Source organism: Callithrix jacchus, chromosome 7 (genome assembly GCF_049354715.1).
Source record: "Callithrix jacchus isolate 240 chromosome 7, calJac240_pri, whole genome shotgun sequence".
Classification (NCBI taxonomy): domain Eukaryota; kingdom Metazoa; phylum Chordata; class Mammalia; order Primates; family Cebidae; genus Callithrix; species Callithrix jacchus.
In genome coordinates this window covers 34,052,537-34,073,897 of record NC_133508.1, presented here as the reverse complement: position 1 = coordinate 34,073,897, position 21,361 = coordinate 34,052,537, and the positions used below count along the sequence as shown (strand labels likewise).

At 36.8% G+C, this 21,361-nt stretch overlaps 1 protein-coding gene across 50 annotated transcripts in view; it reads left to right on the top strand.

Annotated features, from left to right (window-relative positions):
• PARD3 (par-3 family cell polarity regulator) overlaps window positions 1-21,361 on the top strand; it is a 716,461-nt gene that overhangs the window by 367,099 nt on the left and 328,001 nt on the right. For 35 of the 50 annotated variants that reach the window (XM_078329870.1, XM_078329868.1, XM_078329865.1 and 32 more), the window contains one exon: window positions 441-572. The exons of the other annotated variants lie outside the window; for them this stretch is intronic. In XM_078329870.1, the coding sequence (XP_078185996.1) occupies window positions 441-572 (132 nt within the window). The remainder of the gene's footprint in view (window positions 1-440; window positions 573-21,361) is intronic. 50 annotated transcript variants of the gene reach the window in all.

The window sequence follows — 21,361 nt, the reverse complement described above, 5'->3', positions numbered from 1 at the left end:
TTCTGATGAATTAATATGGTACCTCATAATTGAATTATGAGACTGGAAAGAAGAGAAAATGCCATAGTTGAGAGAGAGTGAAAGTACTGTGTAGAAGTACTTTTCACTTTTCGGTGCACATACTTGGCTTAGGTGATTGATTTGGGTAGGAGTGCAAAATGTAGTGTTTTGTCTGTTGTGTGCCTTGTGTGTGTGCCACCCTTCCAGCTGTAATTACTATACTTCCCTGTCCTTGGCCTGTAATTATAACCTTGTGTGTATGGTTATAATTCTGAGGTCTAATCTGGGTGGAATGTCCTCAGTCAGCTATTTTATATAGGGTTGGAAAGATATTTTTAATATGTAGAATCATTTTTCTGCTACTTTTGAAAAACCAGGTGCATTACTGATTTGCAAGGTCTGGTTTTTTACAAGACGCCTTTTTGTTTCTTTTTGAATAGAAAGATGAAAACTACAGAAGCCTCCCACGGGATACTAGTAACTGGTCTAACCAATTTCAGAGAGACAATGCTCGCTCGTCTCTGAGTGCCAGTCACCCAATGGTGGGCAAGTGGCTGGAGAAGCAAGAACAGGTAACATGACAAATCCTTATATGTGCATCCTTGCGGTAACATCCTATCCCATACCCCAAAGATGTTTCTCCCATCTCAATCATTGGTGATGATTAAAAGTAAAGTATTCTAACAAACTTTAAAAGTACCATTCTCAATGTCAGAGTTTATCTAACATAAATGTAGGATATTTCTGTGCCGGTCTCTGATCAAAGATTTATTGTGAGCAGTTATGAATATTTGCAGTAGATTCTGAAGGTTCAGGACTTTAGAATTTGTAGTGCTGCAGAGGGACAGGTGTTTGGCAGTGAATGATGCTGTTTGTGAGTAGACTTTCAAGGTTCTTTTCTTCTTTGGTAGGTAATAAGTCGAAGGATCTGAAGATGCAAATTAAAACTTTCTGTTGTATCTAAGTTCACTGTAAGAGAGAAATATATCCTATGGTGTTGTTTTAGAATTTAGATTACAGTATTTTGTCAAGTTTGGGCACTTATCCCTTTATAAATGTCAAGGACCTATTTTAGGTTTCAGTCTTCAGAGTTACCTGTTTCACTGTGCAGTGCAGCCACCTACAATTCATGAAATCAGAATTGTTTACCACTCAGAAATAATTGTTTTCTGCCTTGGAAAGAATGACTGTTTACAAAATTGTTACATCACTGTTAGAGAAATCCTTCCTTCTTATGAAGACTAAACATGTATCTGATGAGTTAATTCTTTCAGTGTTATTTTTTTAATGCCTCAGTTCTTTCTTATTTACTCAAAATGGGTTTTTTTGTAGTAGGGAATCCCAGTATTGCAATTTTAATTGTGTTTTCTCCTAGCTTTATTGAAGTTTGATTGACAAATAAAAATAGTATATATTTAAAGGGTACGGTGCGAGGTTTTGATATGTGTATATATTAATAAAATGATTGTCACAATGAAGATAATGCATCTGTCACATTACGTAGATATAATTTTGTGTGGTGAAAACACTTGACATCTACTTTGTTAGCAAAATATTTTTTAAATTGTTTCATTTTTTTGAGATGGGGTTTTGTTCTGTCACCCAAGCTAGCGTGCAGTGGTGCAGATGTAGCTACCTAAAGCTTCGAACTTCTAGGCTCAAGTGTTCCTCCTGCCTTATCCTTTCTGGTAGCTAAGACTACTACTTTCTGGTAGCTAGGACTACACCATGGCCAGCTAATCAAAAGTTTTTTTGTAGAGACAGGGTCTCGCTTTGTTGCCCAGGCTGGTTCTGAACTCCTGGCTTCAAGTGATCCTACTGCCTTGCCCTACCAAAGTGCCATGGTTATAGGCATGAACTACTGTGCTTAGCCTCCTAGCAAATTTCAAGTATAAAAATAATTAGACTCATATGCTATACATTAGGTCTCCAGAAGTCATTGATTGTGCAATTGAAAGTTTTTACCCATGGCAGTATTTTTCCTTTTTCCACACCCCATTCCCTCGTAACTGCTATTCTACTCAGTTAGTATGAGTTATATTTTCCCCCCAAGATTCCACTTACAAATAAAATCATATATACAGATTTTGTCTTTCTGTGTTTGGTTTATTTCTCTTAGCATAATGCCCTTTAGGTTCATCCACGTTGTCACAAATGTCAGAATATCCTTTTTTATTAAAGGCCAAATAATACTCTGTTTTATACATTTATGTATACAGACACACACACACACTCTGTATATTACATTTTCTTTATCCATTCCTCTGTTGTAGGTCACTTAGGTTGTCTCCATATCTTGGCTATTGTGAATAATGCTTCTGTGCTCGTGGAAGTGCAAATATGTCTTTGATACCATGATTTTATTTCTTATGAATATATATGCAGAAGTGGAATTGCTGGATCAAATGGTAGTTCTGTTTTTAAATGTTTTGAGGAGACTTCATACTTTCATAGAGGCTGTCCTCATTTACATTACCACCAGCAATATACCAGGGTTTCCTTCTCTCCACATACTCACTAACACTTATATTGTCACTTTTTTTTTTTGAGATGGAGTCTTGCTCTGTTGGCCAGGCTGGAGTGCAGTTGCTCAATCTCGGCTCACTGCAACTTACACCTCCCAGGTTCAAGCGATTCTCCTGTTTCAGTCTTGGAAGTAACTGGGATTATAGGTGAGCACCACCATGCCCAGCTAATTTTTTATATTTTTAGTAGAGACAGCGTTTCACCATGCTAGCCAGGGTGGCCTCAAACTCCTGATCTCAACTGACACACCCGCTTCAGCCTCCCAAAGTGCTGGGATTGTAGACGTGAGCCACTGCACCCGGCCATATTTTGATGTTTTGATAACAGCCATCCTACCAGTGTGAGGTGATGTCTTACTTTGCTTTTGATTTACATTTCCCTGGTGATGTGATACTGAGTATCTTTCAGTGCTTTTAATACATAAAAAGCCACATGTTTGTTTTGTTGGTCACTTATTTTCTTTAAAAAGTTCCTATGGATGGAAAACAAGGTGAGTGCTCAGAGAGAGTTTAGTTGCTTTAGTAATTTTTAAATTATTGATAATTTTGTTAACTAAATGGAGTCAATTGTTTTTCAATTTAGATTAATGATAGCTGTGGAAAGAAATTGTGTTTTACATATTTCATCTCAGTCTGTTTTGTGGCATAAAGATTCTAAAGTAACTTTGTGGATGTAGGGTATTCAAATATGAAACAGCAAAAAGGGCCAGCTCGCCTTGCACACCCTGATGGCACAGGAAATGTCCTGATTTACATATATTAAGTGTTAGCATACAAACACTGTGTGATGGAAATAATTTTAAATAATCAAACAACCATGGCAGTTCTATGAAGAAAACGTAATTTTCTCAACATAATACAGATTTTTAAACTAATTGATATTAGTATCATAATTACTTTGACATAAATGTTTTTAAGATTTACATAATTTCTCATGGGCCCAGGAGTCAGACTGACTAGTTAGTAGCTGTTTGCCATATATGAGATTTGGGCAAATTACTCTCCTTGTCCATACATTAGTTTACTCATCCAGCAAATGGGGATAATTGTAGACCTTGTCTTGGGTTGCAGGGTCAAGTGATACAATACCCGCCAAGGGCTTAGATTCAGGCCTGGTACCTAGAAACATTCAACGTATTAATATAAAAGTTAGGACAGGTAACAGTCAACCTGGAATCTAGAATGAGGATATGTTTGGTATGTATGTAGCAGGAAGTGTGGAGCTAGGGAGGATCTGGGGGGTAAGTGTGTAGCTTAGCCACCTCACTGACATTTTTTCAGGGAGCCTTCCTCAAGACCATCTTAGCTCTGTGCTCTAGCTTGTTCTTTTCTTTCAGAGCCACATCCCTGCACAAAGGAAAGGGAACAGGGCCTTTGTCTTCTTTTTGTGGCTCTTTGTAAAAGCAAATCCATTTTTTCTAATAACCTCCTGACAGATCCCTGATCATGTTGGCTTGAATTGCCCTAGTCTTCTGCCCATGTCAAAATCAAAGGGAGTGAAAGCACTGGTGCACGTTTCCATGGTTAGAGCTTGACCTCTGGAGCTGAAGCTGGGGCAGGAGCTCCCTTGTTTACCTTCACTGAAACACAGTTGCCGGTCACCACACACAGTCAGGGGTCTGTTGGAGCAAGAAGCAAGGGATATTTGAGCAGGGGTGGGGAGTGACAACTAGAAGTTTTCTGAGAATGCTAAATAAGATCTTTTTTTTTTTTTTTAACTGCTAAATTGGTAGAAAAAGATGGGCAGCCCAGAGTTTCTAATATAAAGATATAAAGATCTAATTATAAAGATATAACTTTTATCTTTCTATTGTGATTGTAGATCTGTTTTTAAGGAAGTAGTATAGTTATTCTTTGTAATTTTGGTATAAAATAGTTTATTTTTAAGCAAAAAGGATGGCATTGAGAAGCCATGCGCACCAAAGTCCGAGCTTTGATTTGCTTTTGTTGAAGTTACTTGAGTTAGTTGTTTGCATAGGCTGAGGGGCATCCAAGTTTAAAAACATCTTCTCTGGCATAAGTGTAAAAAAATGATAATCCATTCCTTAAATTTGATTTGAGTGAGACTGTATACTAGAAGAGTAGAAGCCATTGATGTTTTCACATCTAGCGGAATAATTAAACCAAAATTTATTGAGCAGGACAAGAGCCACAAAAACAAAAAAGCTCCCTCTAAAATCTTTTCAGAAGTAAGTACTATTGTTTGTGCAGGTTATGCTTTATACACTGGAAATCTATTCCACCTATTTCCCATTTAATTGTGGGCTTATTCTGTTTACCATTCCCAGAAGTCACCTGAGTTGAATGACCTGATGTCTCTTATGAGGCTTTTTCTCTTTAGTTTTTGCTATTAAACATATAATAAAGAGGATTGCATCATGTAGTTGAAAGAATATTTTGTTTGCTTAAAAAAAGGAAAAAAGAAAAGCCCTCTGCCTTTCCAATTTGGGAACACCAAGGTAGAACTGATGGCTATTTTCCTGTAGTTGTGTGGTCTGGAGCAAGGTCAACCGAGTTCTAGATTTTATGTGCCTCCTGTGGTTTTGTTTTTGCTCTGTTTTCTGCTTAGTGCTCGTCTCTCATTATCTGTTTCTGAAGGCAGTTATGACATAATCAGCTTTACCAGTGGGAATAAGCAGAAGAAATGGAAAGTCAAAAGAGGACTTCAAAGTGCTAAGCCCGCAGGCCCCTCTAGAAGTCAAGGGTGTCTTATTTGGGTGGTAGTGAGTCTTTTTTCTATAAGAATATTGGTTAGTTTTATCTCTGTAACAAAAGATAGGTTATATATTTTATTAGAACTCTGTGTCAGGAAGCACAGCATAATTTCCTAAAAGAGTAACTGGACTTTTCAGTTGCTAATCACCTTGTTCAGATTCATGTCACAAAGTAGAGCACTGTGTATCTTTTAAGCATTCTTTTATGTCAATCTTCACATAAGAAGGGAGATTTCAGAGGAAACAAAAGATTTGAAAACTAAATGGTTTGTAGTTGTCTTACTTTGAACACATTTCGCTTCCGAAATTTGGACTGTGACCCTCAAGAAACAAAAATAACAAAACTTTAGTTTTGATGTTTGACAGTGTTTTAAGAAGTTCAAGTTCCTTTGTAACTGTAACTGTTTCCCTGACTCAGCATAGAATATAGTTTGATATTGGCAGATAATAGATCATAAGCTATTTCTTATACCTATTGTTCTTATATCCCCATACTTCACTGCAACTCATAAATTCCGCAGAATAGGCAGCAGGAACTTTGTGATACCTGATTGGAAGATTTTAGGAGCAGAAAGTAGAGGGACCTTAAGGAAGATATAAGCTAATTGGGAGCCTGCCATTTTCACAACCTTCTCATGGTGAACAGACCTGAGCCCAATTAGCAGAAACAGCAAGGAGGCACAAGGCATGTTCCAGCTGCTGCTTAAGCTGTTATAGGGGAATGACTGCCCTGACCTTTAGAGCAAAATCCATGTTTACAGGTTCTCTCCATCAAAGAAATGTCATTTAATTGGAGATTATACAAATGGAGGCAAACAGGAAGAAAAACTATCTTAAATGTTTATTGATGAAGACAATGCCCATGTGTACCTCATTTTTGTACCCTTGCCAGCCACGAAGGAATTCCACCATCCAGTGTCAAGTCTCAAGGTTTCAGAGGCCAGAGTTTTGGAAGCAATGATGATGCCTTTTTTTCTTTTTATAAAAAATAAGCCTTCGTCACTTCCTGCAGCTGTGATGCTTTTTCTTTATACTTTTGAGAATATTTATGCATTATAAACAGTATTCACATGATACATGCTATGATTTGGCTGTGTCTCCACCCAAATCTCATCTCGAATTGTAACTCCCATAGTTCCCGTATGCCTTGGGAGGAAGCTGGTAGGAGGTAATTGAATCATGAGGGCAGGTCTTTCCTGTGCTGTTCTCGTGACAGTGAGTGAGTCTCTTGAGCTCTGAAGGTTTTAAAAATGGGAGTTTCCCTGCACGAGCTCTTTCTTTGCTGCCACCATCCATGTAAGATGTGGCTTGCTCATCCTTGCCTTCTGCCATGATTGTGTGGCCTCCCCAGCCATGTGGAACTGTAAGTCCGTTAAACCTCTTTCTTTTGTAAATTGTGCCCAGTCTCGGATATGTCTTTATCAGCAGCATGAGAACAGACTAATACAACACACAATGTATAAGTTATATTCATAAATGTTTTGGAAAGGTAAGTTTCTATGCATTTGTTTTAATTTTTAGTATTCATTATAATTTATAGCCAAATTCTTGAAGATCGATGGCAAAATTAAAAACTAGTGAAGAAACATTTTTCTGCTTATCTAGGTTTTATGGAGGCAGTTTTTAAAAAATGTGTTTCTTTCCAGGGTAGTCAGTAAGTAATTGTGAAAGTAAGTTTGCCCAGGTTTTAGCTTGTTGTTATAAAATTGTGGGTGTCTGGGATGATCCGCCTGTGGTTTCTGCATCCACATGACTTATCAGAGTTGTTTTTTTTTTTTTTTTTCACTGATCTGTCTACCTAGTGGAAAAATCCCCTTCCTTGCCCGAGTTCTTACTAACCTTTTCTAAGTGAAAAAAAAAAAAAAATTCTCATTTCCCTGAGATCTGGAACTATACAGATGACATAAAGAGTTTGCACTCTGGAGTATGAAATGATAATGTTTTCTTATCTTTTTTCTTTTTTAATCTTTAAGAGACAGGCTTCTGGCTCTGTTGCCCAGACTGGAGTGCAGTGGTGCTTCAGCCTCAAACTTCTGTGCTCAAACAATCATCCTGCTTTAGCTTCCTGAGTAGCTGGGACTACTGATGTGCACTGTCACCCCTGGCTAATTAAGATTTTTTTTTTATACAGATGGGGTGGTCATACTATGTTTCCCAGGCTGGTCTCAAACTCCTGGCCTTAAACAGTTCTCCTGCTTTGGCTTCTCCCAAAGTACATTTTACATTTTCTTAATTACAGTAGGAGGTGGTTTATCCAGCAGTCTGATTACAACAGCTTCAGATTGGTCAGGGAAATGACTAAGGGGTCACAGCATTGAACCATGGAAGAGCTATAGAAATTGTGATATAGGAATAGATAGGAATAGATATGGCTTCATGGTATCTGCCATCAGTAGTGAGACTTAAGGATAGATTCTGATGCTGCCAGATAGTAATAAAATGTGGGGTTTTGGGGTTTGTTTATTCTGTAGCCTGTAGTCACTGAGGATTTAAATGACTTCACATTATCTGCTTAAAAATAAACTAAACCCCTTGCCTCCAAATTCCAAAAGTTCTATGAAAAAGAAGAGGATTTATTAATATTATTTACCAGTTAGCAAAGCTTCATAAAATTTGTAGAGAAGCAAAATAATTGTGTTTATCTCTAGCTACACCAAATGTAGAAACTAAAAACATCGAGATTGTTTTAAAATTAAACTTAGTTTTTATATAAAATACTAGAGCTTTTTTTTGGTAAGAGAAATCTGTCATGTTCACAGTAACTCCCAAAATAAAACCAAAACAAACTTTCAAGAGAGTTGTATTTTCACCTGGAAATATTAATGCCAATAGCAGGTTATTTTGTTGTGCTTTCATAATAGAATGCCTACTTTTCTAACACGTGTTAAAATTATTTTTAAAAAAATTATCAAAACACCCTATATGTATGGGACACATTATTTTCCATGAACCCTGCATATTTTGTGCCTTGATTATCCAAGAATTCTGGACTAGAAACAGCAGTGGATGCACAGGGCTGAAGTGTGGGGCTCTGGTGGACGCTCTTCTTAGAAGGACACATACATTTTCTGGGGAGCTTCCAGTCATGTGCAGGGTTACTTTGGACCTTGGAGTACCAGATGGCATTTTACCATTCCGCATATTTAACATCAGAAAGACAGAGTAAGTCTGGGAAGCATGTTTCAAGGTTAGAAACCTGCTCCTCCAATGAGTGTGTCCTGTTTTCTGATTCCTAACACTGGTTGTGTGGAAAGAATTGAAGATAGACTATGCAAATTTCATTTTCACTGTATACAAAGTAGGGAGAATTATACCCATTTGGCAGATGGGTATGATTTTGTGTGCAAAGCTTAAGCGACACAGCACACATTCCAATGAAGACCCGGTTTCTTGTATGTTGAAGACACTCATAAGATGCTGTTTTCTTTCCTATCTTTTTAGGTAAGATTAGGTTTATTGGTTACACCTCAACTACTCCCTCATGTATTGGGTATCTAATTTTCTTTTTTTCTTTTTTTTTTTTTTTGAGACGGGAGTTTCACTGTTGTTACCCAGGCTGGAGTGCAATGACGCGATCTCGGCTCACCGCAACCTCCGCCTCCTGGGTTCAGGCAATTCTCCTGCCTCAGCCTCCTGAGTAGCTGGGATTACAGGCACGTGCCACCGTGCCCAGCTAATTTTTTGTATTTTTAGTAGAGACGGGGTTTCACCATGTTGACCAGAATGGTCTCGATCTCTTGACCTCGTGATCCACCTGCCTCGGCCTCCCAGAGTGCTGGGATTACAGGCGTGAGCCACCGCGCCCGGCCCTCTCATTTTCTTAAATATTATTTTTCTCTTTGCATATTGGAAGTACCATTTGGTATGCTGGGGTAGTTTATTTTCATTGCTGGTGTATTTCTAGTGCCCTCATCGTCATTTCAGAATTGGATTTTTGCTTCTGTGGCATCTTATCAGAATTATAATAAAATTTAATCTTTTAAAATAATCTCTGGTTCTTTTCTGAAGAACATAATCTGACACAAAAATGACATCAGTGTTAATCTCTATGTCTGCGTCCATTTCTTATATTCCCTTTTGTTTTTGGCAAGTGTTCCTGTTTTGAATAAGATTAAATGTAAGGATACCATTAAGAATGCTAAGTACTTTGTGAGGGCTTCTGCTTGGCCACTTGCTAAGTTAAGCATCTAGATCCCTGTGTAATATGAATGGAGTTTGAAGGGGCACAGCGTCACTCATCACTCATTTGCTTTTGAACCTGGGGTATGCAGTTAAATGGAATACTCATTAATTTCTCCTTTAAAACAAATTTTACAGCTGTCTGTATTTATTGCTTCTTTGGCCTATGGAGCTAAAAGCCTGCAAGCAGCAGGGAAGTAAGTTAGAAATTTTACTGACTGAAAAATCTTTGGTGGTGTGTGGATTAACCTTCAGGTGACATGTTAGGAGCCGATGGTTTTCTTACCTGTGAATACTGCTGCTAGAACTACATACTTAGAGCTTGCACTACAGATAAAGATACATTTTCATTTTTAACTTTGACCCTCGGGTGCCTTTGCATATTTTCATTGTAGGCAGTCTTAAAGATTTTTGTTGTGAGCTGTGTGATTAAATATGACAATGGAAGGAATACATGTTTTGTACTATAACTCTTTTTGTTCCCATCCATCTATATGTCATTTGCTTTTGAAATTTTGTTTTTTGTTTCTAAGTTCCATCTATGTTCCATGAACTGTGCAACTGCTATTCTTAAAAAATCCGGTTATGAAATTGCATTTTCAGTCTGTAATGTATTGTTTTCACTACCTGTATTCTACAAGCCTGCTTGTCGAAATTGAATTACTTTTATAGGTCATTTTTTATTTTGGAATTTTATGATCTAGGTATTTAGACTTTTTCATCAATTTCTATCCCGGCTTTTCCCAGTTACATTCAACAGGATCTTGAAATGGCCCTGAAAACCTGTCTTAAGTGTGAAAACATTTTGCCCAATGGTTGTATGTTCTCTTCCTGCCACTGAGGCCTGGGTATATGTGCCCTATAGTATTTTTATTTCTTCTGTATATATATGAGCCATGCTTTTCCTTTAGTTTCCTTTTTTTATTTCCTGTGCTCTAATGGCTGTTAGGAAGGAGGTTGTAGACTATCTTTTTAAATAGCTGAACAAATTATGAAGAAATGAAAGTATGGTATTGGGGTAGGATTGGGGTAGGCTTTTGGGTTTCATTTCATATGTCAGCATTATTACTGTCCTTTATAGTAAGCACATATTACTTTTTACATGTTATTATTTTTAGTAATTCTAGCACTTTGGGAGGCTAAGGCAGGTGGATTACTTGAGGTCGGGAGTTTTAGACCAGCTTTGCCAACATGATGAAACCCTGTCTCTACTAAAAATACAAAAATTAGCTGGGTGTGGTGGCCCACACCTGTAATCCCAACTACTCAGATGGCTGAGGCAGGATAATCATTTGAACCAAGGAGGCTGAGGCTAAGCCGAGATTGTACCACTGCACTCCAGCCCGAGCAAGTGAGACTCTGTCTGGAAAAAAAAAAAAAGAAATGTTTTTATTTTTAATATGTAACTTTGCAAGGCTGCAAGACTGAACATTTTTTTTTTCTTTTTTTCTTTTTCCTGCAAATACTGTCCTTTCCCAACTGTAAGATGGAATTGCAATCTTGATATGTGTTGGAATTAAGTTTAACCCTTTGAGAAACACCACCTCTTTTCCTGCCTTTAGCAAGCCCTTTAATTTCCCGAAGCAATTCATTAACTGGGCCTCTTATGACCTGGATTGACCTGGATTTGTATTCCATTGAAAAAAATGGAAGCATGGTTCCCACCACCACTTTTACAGCCCTGCACTTTCTGGAATGCAGAAGTTTCCCTGACCTCTCAAATGCCAAAGTTTTCTCCCATCGTGTCTCCCAACCCTTCTCAGTATTAGGACATTGCTTTTGTGTTAATCTCCTGTCTGTGGAGTCATGCATGTAATCTGTCTACACAGTTGTGAATGTCTCTTTTTTTTCCTCTCTCTGTTAGAACTTTCCTATCAGCAGATAGGCTCAGCCAACCCCAGTTCCTCCCCCTCAAGCCCCTGTCCCACTGTGGCCCCAGCCTCGCTTGCGCTCCCTCATAGTTCACACACTTGGTTCCCTCTTAGTTTTATGCAGTCATCTGTCTTCCCCTCAGGGACCTTCGTCAGTCCCCCCATTTAATGGAAGGTGACATCCCTGCAACCTTCCATTATTGTCTCTTTGCTTACCATCCTCTTCTCCATGATATTTATGAATTAAATTTGTCTTTTGTTTCTTTTTTATTTTTTGTCTTTGTTTCTATCTGTTTTGCTGTCCTAAAATGGCCCAGGCATCATCTCATTTACTGTTTGTAGCTCCTAGTGAACCCTCATATAAGTCTTTCAATAAATTGAAAGGAAAAAGTTCATAATGTCCTTACATTTTCTGATACCATGTATTATGGGTGGATCTTTGGGTGAACTAAATCGACTATTTTATAATGCCATATTATGTGATATTGTGATTTTTGTTAATTATGAGCGATAAACTATAGATTATAGGTAAATAAATGAAAACTTGAAGACATACATTTGTAAACCTCATAAATAGTTGTGCTATTATGTCATTGATATTTTGATGACATTATTGCTTGTAACTTAGCATCTGCATATGGCAAAAAGGAAAAAATGATTATAAGCCAAAGGACCAAGAAATGGGGAGAAATGTAAGTTATCTCAAATAATGTAATGTTTCTATTTTTTAAAATCTTGATTTGATAGAGAGCGCAGCCTTTCTTGTGCATAAGTTTAATTATTCTTTCTTCAAGAATGTCTTACAGTTGAGCAGGGATTCAAGTGTTAGAAGATGAGTACTTGCAGTCTGTCTCTGCTGGTTGGTGTCCAGTGGTGTCTGCTGAATCACAGTTGATCACAGTAGTCCTGGAAAAGCCATCTGGCTCTCCAGAGGTTTTGTAGAGGGAGTGATGAGGCAGAGGGTAAGACCTGCTATGAGCTACTTATGTGAGACTTTTGTGCAACATAATGAAAAAAAGGCCAAAAAAGTATTCTTGTAGGCCCAAGATAGTTGTCAATTCTATTAGCTCTAAAAATATTTAATTAAATATTTAAGATGTTTGATTATCAGGAAATATTAAATTACTCTTCATGTTTATATAACTAAAGTGACATAAATTTTCTGTTAAATTGGAAAAACAATATTTGAACAAACCATTTGATTATATTGAATAATTTATAAGCAACTGAGTTGAACATAACATAGTTAAGTATTCTCTCCAGAAAATATTACATATTTTATTTGTTTGGGAGCTGATTTCAGCTGTTTAAAATATTTTTTTTCTTCAGAGAGTCCAGGGGTTTTTTATATTTATTCAAATGAAAATAAATTATACTCTCAATTTAGGACCCCAAACTGGCAAAATGTTTTTCTTGGAGGTGAATATTTTCTTATTCTAGGAACAATGGATGTTTGCTTACATGTTCAATATATACAAAACAGATACTACAAATTCTGATCTACCATTAATATGTAATACCTAGTATATAACTTTTGAGGAGTATTTTTTTCGGTTCTCTGAGTAAAGCTTTTTTGTACATGGATATTTTGTAGAAATTGATATTTGATATGAGAATTATTTTGAGTTTTGGAAATTATTTTCAAATATAGAGGAAATATTCTTCATCATGGTATTGCATAAAAAGTTTCAGCTGTTGAAGATTTTTTTGCCTTTTTCAGTTGATAATGATGTGTCCCTATTCCTTATTATGATTAGGGTTCATTAGACGTCTGTATGAGATGCAGGACTCGAATCTTCTCTGTTCCCATGGGATACAGTATAACTCTTCGGACTTTAGGGGGATTAATTTGATAACATTTTTATACTTTCTAAAAATTTTTTTGAGTTTTTCAGAGGTAACATATTCATAGTTCCAAAATCAAACATTATACATGTATATGCAAAAGAGTAGTCTCCCTCCCACAACTGTCTGTCAGCTAGCTCTCCTCCCCATATGCAACCACAGTTATTTGTTTCTTGTGGCTCATTTTAAATGATACTGTGCTTTTATGAGCAAATATGAAAACATACTCTCTTTTTACTTTTTTATATAAATGCCACTACAGTATCCTGTGCTTTGAGGTTTTTTTTTTTGCGGGGGAAGGTTATGCTTAATGTAGCTTGGCAGTCTTTACAGACTGACACATAAAAGGTGTCCATTTTTTAAACATGTTGATATTTTCCTTTGTATTATCTGGGACAGTGTTTATTGATGGGCATTTAGGTTATTTACTGTCCTTTGTTCTATTGCATAAATATACTGCAGTAAATAATTTGTTATAAATTAGTCATTTTGTACTGAGTTTCTCAAAGATAAATGCCTAAAAATGAAATTGTACGTTTATACATTGTATAGGAATCTTATGTACGTTTGTAACTTTGATAGATGTTGCCAAACTGACCTCAGTAGACATTGTACCATGTTGCACTCCACTAGCAATGCCCAAGAGATCCTGTTCAGTGTATCACCTCACATTGCGACATGATGTTGTATGCAGTCTATTAAACTGATGTGATCAGTGAATGACTTTAAAATATCTCTGTTTACACATTCTCTAAAGCAAAAGGCTGTTGATGCAGTTGGCCAGCATGCAGGTTACAAGTGGGCCTCCTATACTGTTTGGGAGCAAAGACCATTCAAAACCCTCCCCTTTCCTCTGACAAATAACAATTAAGGAAAAGGACATCTTGGGGAGGGAGTTGAGTTCTTGTTGCTCTTTTAGAGCATGGAGTTCAATTCTTGAGTATTTGCTCAGATATCAATCACTCTGAAATGCCTTGGATGCCCTTTTTCCTTATCTCTGAGTGTTTTCCTTCCTTCCTTAATTTCTTGGTGGACACTATTGAGGTTTGAGTACAGGGAAGAATTCAGACACTGCAAAAAGTCCATTTTTAAGTGGCCAGTTTTCATTGAAGTTATTGTCAATTTAAGTGCAATATATTTAGTAAACTTGCCTGAATAATCTTATAGAAAAGCATTGGTAAGTATAGGTTTAAGAAATGTTTTTCTTCAGTAGACTTTTAATGTTTTAAATTAACGTGTTTGGAAATTTAAGTACATAAAATTCACATAAATCAAATGAGACTTTCTGAAAGTTCTTGCCTTTGGCATAACTTGTGTATTCTTTTCATATTTGAAATCTCAGGTATTTAATTCATATTTTTCTATTACCGACTACAATTGAGTTTGTTCCTAGCTCCTATTTGATGGTTAGTTGTTCTTTTTGCATAGTTTGCTAGGACGAAAACGTGTAGAATGATGGGGAGAGTAAAAGGACAAGTTTTTCTTTTTTAAGATGGGTAATCACCAAGTGCTTCTTGAAAAATAAGAGTTTTATGCTTTGCTCTCAACAGTAACTTTTGCCCGTAAATTCTGTCTGAACAGAATCAAGAGTGTTTTCTGCCCACAGTATATCCCAAGGTGGGGTGCTTAGTAATTTATTTCTATGTTAACTGTTTTTCCAGTTATGCCTTAGACTGTATGTCATAATAGTGTAGAAGCCACCTATGTGAAAGATTTAAACTTTTGTGAATGAATTCAGTCTTCTTGCCAAACTTAAACCTGCTGTATTTTTCTTGATTGCTTGGGTTCACTGAAGAAAGCACATGCTCTTGAGATACAAGATTTCTGCTGATGAGATTGGTCTCTTTTGGGGCTTAGTCAACATATATTAGTGTCACATTTGTAACCTTCCTCATTCCATGAAGTATTATTGGTAATTTTTATTCTCATTATTTTACTACCCATTTGGATCTGGTTGTCTTTCTCTTTCTTTCATTGTTCCTGCATTTATTGGCTTAAATGAGTATTTGGTGAATTCTGGCTGGTAGGAATTTTGTGTCTTCAGGTATATTGATTAGTTGACTCTGGGAAGCAGCTGATTTCAGATTGTTCTTGATATTTCCAGACTTTACCCTTTCTGATATTTAAGAAGTTGAGATGATGAGTTGTTGCCATCTGCAATTACAACAGAAAGTACCAGAGAGCACCACAACTTCAGTGACTTCCTTCATACATTTTTTTCTGTTATTTGTAATATCAAAATGTAAACCAGAAACAGCTATGCACCCATATACGTGGATAAACATTAAATTAAGTATAGATATCAAATGTGGAATTTCTAAAATTGCATGTAAGTGTTTAGAATGATGAAATGTATAGATGTCTTTTACCATTTCCCTGATAACCTTTATTTTGGTTTTCTATCTCTTATATGTCAACTTGTTCTAATTAATTAAGTTAACTTTGTGCTTGCACAAAATACAGAATTTGCGCCGCTCGTAGCAAAGCCTCGTGTGAATATGGCTCTGCTGATTTGTGAATGTGGTAGTTATGATGTTATATTGAGGCAGTTTTCACTAAAGAAAAGACAGTCCACGATCCTGATGCTTGCACCTTTTACTAGCCAGTGATATTTAGTGTGTTCTGTACTTTTTCCTCCTCTTTTCTCTGTACCTCTAATCTCGACAATTGTCTTTTTAAATTCATTAATTCCCCTGCATCTTCATTTCTACTTTCAAAGTCCAAGCCGTCAACAGCTCTCATATGGGTCACTACACAGCATTGCACATTGCAGCCCTCCTCCCTGTTTACATTTTCCTGTCCACCGTGGCTAGACTGATATGTGGTCAGGGGCACTGCTTTGCACACCCTGGGGCTCTGACCATAGCCAGGAAAACTGCGGGTGAAGTGATTAACAGTTGCTTGAGGTTGTAGCAACCTGGATTGGAATTGCATAGTACGTCTTATGCTAAGCAAGCTCCTAAAGTTTCTAAGCGTCAGAGCAAGCTTCATAATCTACTGTGATATATGTTACAGGACTGAGGCTGAGATGAGATGAGTCATGGAAAGCTCTTAAGACAGTGGCGAAAACACATGAAATACTCTGAGTGTGAGGGTTGATATCGGTGTTTTTGTCCTTATCGAATCTTCCCGATGTTCCTTGACCATCTGGATCCCAGCTGCTTCCTGGGTGCATTCCCAGGTTCAGCAGCCATGATGAACTCACTCTAGTTTCCAGATTCACCCTGTTCTTGCATCTCTGGGCCTTTGAACATGGTGGCCAACTCCCCCCTTTTTCCTGCCTAGCTTCTGCTGTTCTGATTTTCTGCTACCTGCCTTTTTCAGCCCATTATTCTTAGCCACACCCCATGCCAAAACCAATGTAAGGTGCATATGGTAGTGTCTTATTCTTTTCCTCTCCTTGCCCTTTCCACATTTCATTTTAATTATGTCTTTCGTTTTAAAAAGGCCAGGACCCATATCTGTTCCTCTGAGTTTCTAATTTGTTTCATTTTCCAGGGAGGCATGACTCAACGTGTGGAGGCATTGGGTCTCTGTCACATATGTTTGCAGCCTAGAGTAACCATGCTTTTATTGAAAACATTTGTTATTGTAAAGGGCTTTCTGCTTGTAATTTGTATATCTGGAACTGTTCTTCTCTTAAAACATTGTAACACAGCAATTAGGATAAAAATATCTTATTCCATAGATAGTATATATTTTCTTACATTAAATGTTTAACTTTTCAAGAATCTTCTCTAGATTAATATTGGAGAAAGTTTGAGGGGAGGGCAAGGAATGTTAGTTTGATATATCAGCAGAAATCTAGGCTTTTGAAATTACTCATATTTTAAGTCCCTTGGTGGACTAATTTTCCTGAGAACTTTGTATCATAATCATAAACAGACCCAGTTCAGTAATACTTTCATAAACTTTTGCCTGAGACTGTGGTATTAATGTCCTAAACTCTTAGAAAGAGAAACATATTTTTGTAGGTTGGCCAAGAAAAATAGGTCTTGATTCAAATAAAATAATGTATTTGTTATTTTTAAGAGATTTTTCCGTTGAGCAATCTGTTAAACTTTTTGGTAATTTAGTTGTCTAAAATTGAACATGACTTAGGCAGTGACTTGGTATATTTTCTGTGGCTCAATATAATGACTATTTGAATTTTTAAGTTTTTGCTTTTTGACTTGGGGGCAAGTTATGTTAGATTATCCATTATTACTGAACAGTTAACTGTTATTCCTTTGGTTGTAGATTTTAATAAAATAATGAATCCCATGTCTTATTTTCTTAAATATATTTGAAATGGTAAAATATGCAGAGAATTTTTTTATTGAAGGTAAAGTTTTCTTTAAGGTAATTTAAATGTACTTTAAGGTGCTTTCTTTAAGGTACATGTGCAGTTTCCCCCTGCTGTTAGTAAGTGGCTGAAATAGCACTTTGGATCTGTGGCACCCTGGAGAAGCTTCCCTCTTCACTCCTCTGACATTGTTTCATATGATTTATAGAAATTTCTTCTTTCTGCTCTATCTCCACGAATGCCGGTCATTTCTCTGGATGGTTTTTACATGCTTTTCTTTGGTGAACTTGTGTATTACTTTAGTTCCTCTTCCTATTCCTTCATACTTATGTGTACCTGCAAGGACTAGCTGATCACTTCTGTCTAGATGTCTTATGGATCACTCAGATTCAACATGGGTGAAAGTAAAACCTTTTTATATTTTTCCCCAGGATGGGAAGTGGTCCCTCGTAAAAAGGGCAATGTGACTTGAAACTTCTAGTTCTGAACCTTACTGTCCATGGATCTGGGCCATATATAGCAACCTCTGTGTGCAGAGTTACCTTACCATCTGTTTCCTACACCGAGAAAATTCTATGATTGGCCATTCTTTTCTTGTTTCTTTTAATTTTTGCTGTGTATCTCCCAGGTTTCAATCTTACTTTCTTATCTTCTCTTACTAATCTTTCATGTCTTAACTAGTACAAAGTACTATATATTATACCTTTACTCCCCTGTGTGTGTGCATGCTTATGTGTACATGTATATCTTTCTATTTTCATAGCACCTGCTCTCATTTCAACCATATTCCTTTTGAGTAGACCTATGTAATATTTGTCTCCCTTTCTATCTGTTCCTTTTTAAAATCAATTCTGTATTTTCCGATTTGCTTAGTCTTTCACACTGCCACTTGGATTGCCTCACCTGAAAGTTTAAAATCATGCAGAAAATTCCCTACTGTATTTTGGTTTAATTAAATTTATTAACTTGATATTCTAGGTTCTCCACAATCCAAACTTCTTTTTTTTTTTTTTGAGACAAAGTTTTGCTCTTGTCACCCAAACTGGAGTGCAATGGTGTGATCTTGGCTCACACCTCTGCCTCCCAGGTTCAGGCTATTCTCCTGCCTCAGCCTTCCAAGTAGCTGGGATTACAGGCATGCGCCACCACACCTCAGCTAATTTTGTGCCTTTAGTAGAGATAGGGTTTCACTCTGTTGACCAGGCTAGTCTTGAACTCCTGACCTCAGGTGATCCACTTGCCGGGCCTCCCAGTGTTGGGATTGCAGGCGTGAGCCCCTGGCACCCAGTCTGAGCTACCACACCCAGCCCAAATTTCTATTTAACTTTTTTTGGCATCATCTCCTAGCATGATCTTACACATATTTTGTGCTCTGGTGGACTGCTGTGCCTTCCTTTAAAATCAATTCTGTTCCTTCTGACTTTTTCAGCATTGTGTCATTCATTACTTAATTCTGTCTTTGATGCATGTGTATTGGGTGCTCACACTAAACGAAGGGGTAGGATCATGGGTGTTATGCATGCAGACCAAAGTTGGATTTCAGCATCATAGTTATTAATTGGAATCTGGAATAAGCTACTTAATCTGTAGTTTCCTTGAGGGGCCTCAACCTGGGCTGAAATGGTCACTTAATGAAAACTGATACCCAAAAAAGAAAGTGTATGGTAGAATTTTGTGTAAATCCAAATCATCTGTTTCATTAATGATCTGTCTAGAAAATGCCTGTCAGTTTTTATCACATGACCTACACGTTTCTCTTCATTTCTGTGGAGTAAAAGATGTTACGGTGCTCCCTCCGTGTCGCACCTTAGGAGGAAGTGGTGTAATATGCCCACAATCAGATGGGCTAGCTTTGACTTTCTCTCTGAGAGGTTCATTAACCTGACCCCTCTGAGCCTCCATTTCTTCATCTGAATAATTGGGGGAAATTGCCTCTTTCTTCCTGATGCAGTTGCTCAGAAGCGTTAATGATTATACCATAGTGGACAACTTATGCTTTTGACCCAGAAAAAGTTAAAATTTGTGTTTCTTTTAGCTGTGTGACCTTGACAATAATGATGATTTCCTGATTTAGTTTTCTCATTTGCAAAATGGTAGATGATAGAACCGATTTCATGGGCTTCAGTAAGGATAATAAAAAATAATATAGTTCAGTAATCAATGTTCTTTTAGTGATATGTTAGTTCATTCAAGCCTAATATAAAATTTATTTTTTTCTCACTGCATATTCAATCCTAGTGATTGCTACATATGTTTGATAGTCATAGTTTATCATTAGGAAATCAACTTGTGCTTAAAATGGAAGGCCTTGTTAGATAGAATAAGTGAATTATACACAACAGTCTATTCTATTGTATTCTAGGTTAGGATTTTTTAAATTTAGAACAAATTTGTGGTATATGATCAGTATTATCTTTATTAGATGGTTATATTTTTCACAAAGTCATACATATAGTTAAAATCCTTTGATAACAAAAGAAAAAACACCATGTAGCCAGTAATTCAGGAACATGCCAGTTGGCATATTCTCAACTTGCACTCGAATGGTAAACATTTTCAACAGGTGTTTCTTAATAGTAAGAAGTACTAGCATTATGGCTAAGCTGCTTTTTGTAAATAAAACAGATTTTTACAGCCAAGCAGAGTGATTCATTCCTATAATCTTAGCACTTTGGGAGTCCAAATCAGGAGGATTGCTTGGACCTAGGAGTTCAAGATCAGCCCGAGCAGCATGATGAGAATCCATCTCTACAAAAAATTTTAAAATAACTGGGCATTAGGTTGGGGCTGTAGTCTTAGGTTACCCAGAAGGCTGAGGCAGGATGATCACTTGAGCCCCGGAAGTGGAGGCTGTAGTAACCTATGATCACATCACTGTACTTCAGTTTAGGGGACAGAATGAGACCCTGTCTCCGAAAAAAAGGAAAAAAAAAATTTTATTTACTTAAGGTTATAATGCTTCTCATCTAGGTTAATCTTTGCTTAAATTCAGAGAGGTTTCTAGACAGAAGTAACTTTGTCACTAAAACCTTCATTCGTAACTATGTTCTATCATTTCATTTTGTGAATATTTTAGCCAGCAAACATGGGATATAAAGTTTGTTTTTCCAGTTTCTGAGATTTTACTTCCTTTTTCTTGTCATAGAAACTAATAGTCGTTTTCAAGTTCTGCACTGTACCTACATTTGGCTTTCAAATATAAAAGGAATTATTTTGTATGATATTTTCAATGCAAAGTCATTTTTTGTATGATATTTTCAATGTAAATTCATTTTACAACCTGAATTTATAAGCATTCTACTCTATGACTTCTAAAAAAATTTCCATCCATATACATACTGTGCTTTTTAAAATCATTATTTATTGTTTATTCTTTTCTTTACTACCTCCAGTCTGGGCAAGAGTTCTTTCTTGCTTTTGTGTGCCATTTTGCATTGCTATCAAATTTTCCTTGACTGTTCCATATTTTTATTTTGGATGTGTGTATATATGTATGTGTTTGTGCAAGCTTTCATAAAATGTCATATTAGTGTTTCTGCATTATTTAGTTTATAATGTAGGATAAAAATAGTTCTTGCCATGTCTACCCCCACCAGTGATTTGAATTCTCTAAACCACTGGCTTTGTAATCCTTCCTGGTCCTTTTGTCCCATCAGCAGGGCTCTGACCTTTTACTCTAGAGAAAACACAGCTATTGTCTTCTTTCTCAACAGTGAAGGGGCTACGTCACTTTCATTTGTGTTTTGAAGAATTAAATTGTGCACTAATATAAACGAGTTTTCTAAACTTAGAGGTTTGAAATAAAGACAATTTATGGAATTTTAGGCCTTTTTTTTTTTTTGCAGATGCAGTCTCACTATGTTGCCCATGCTGGGTTTGAATTTCTGGGCTCAAATGATCTTGCTGCCTCAGCCTCCTAACTAGCTAAAACTGCAGGCACAT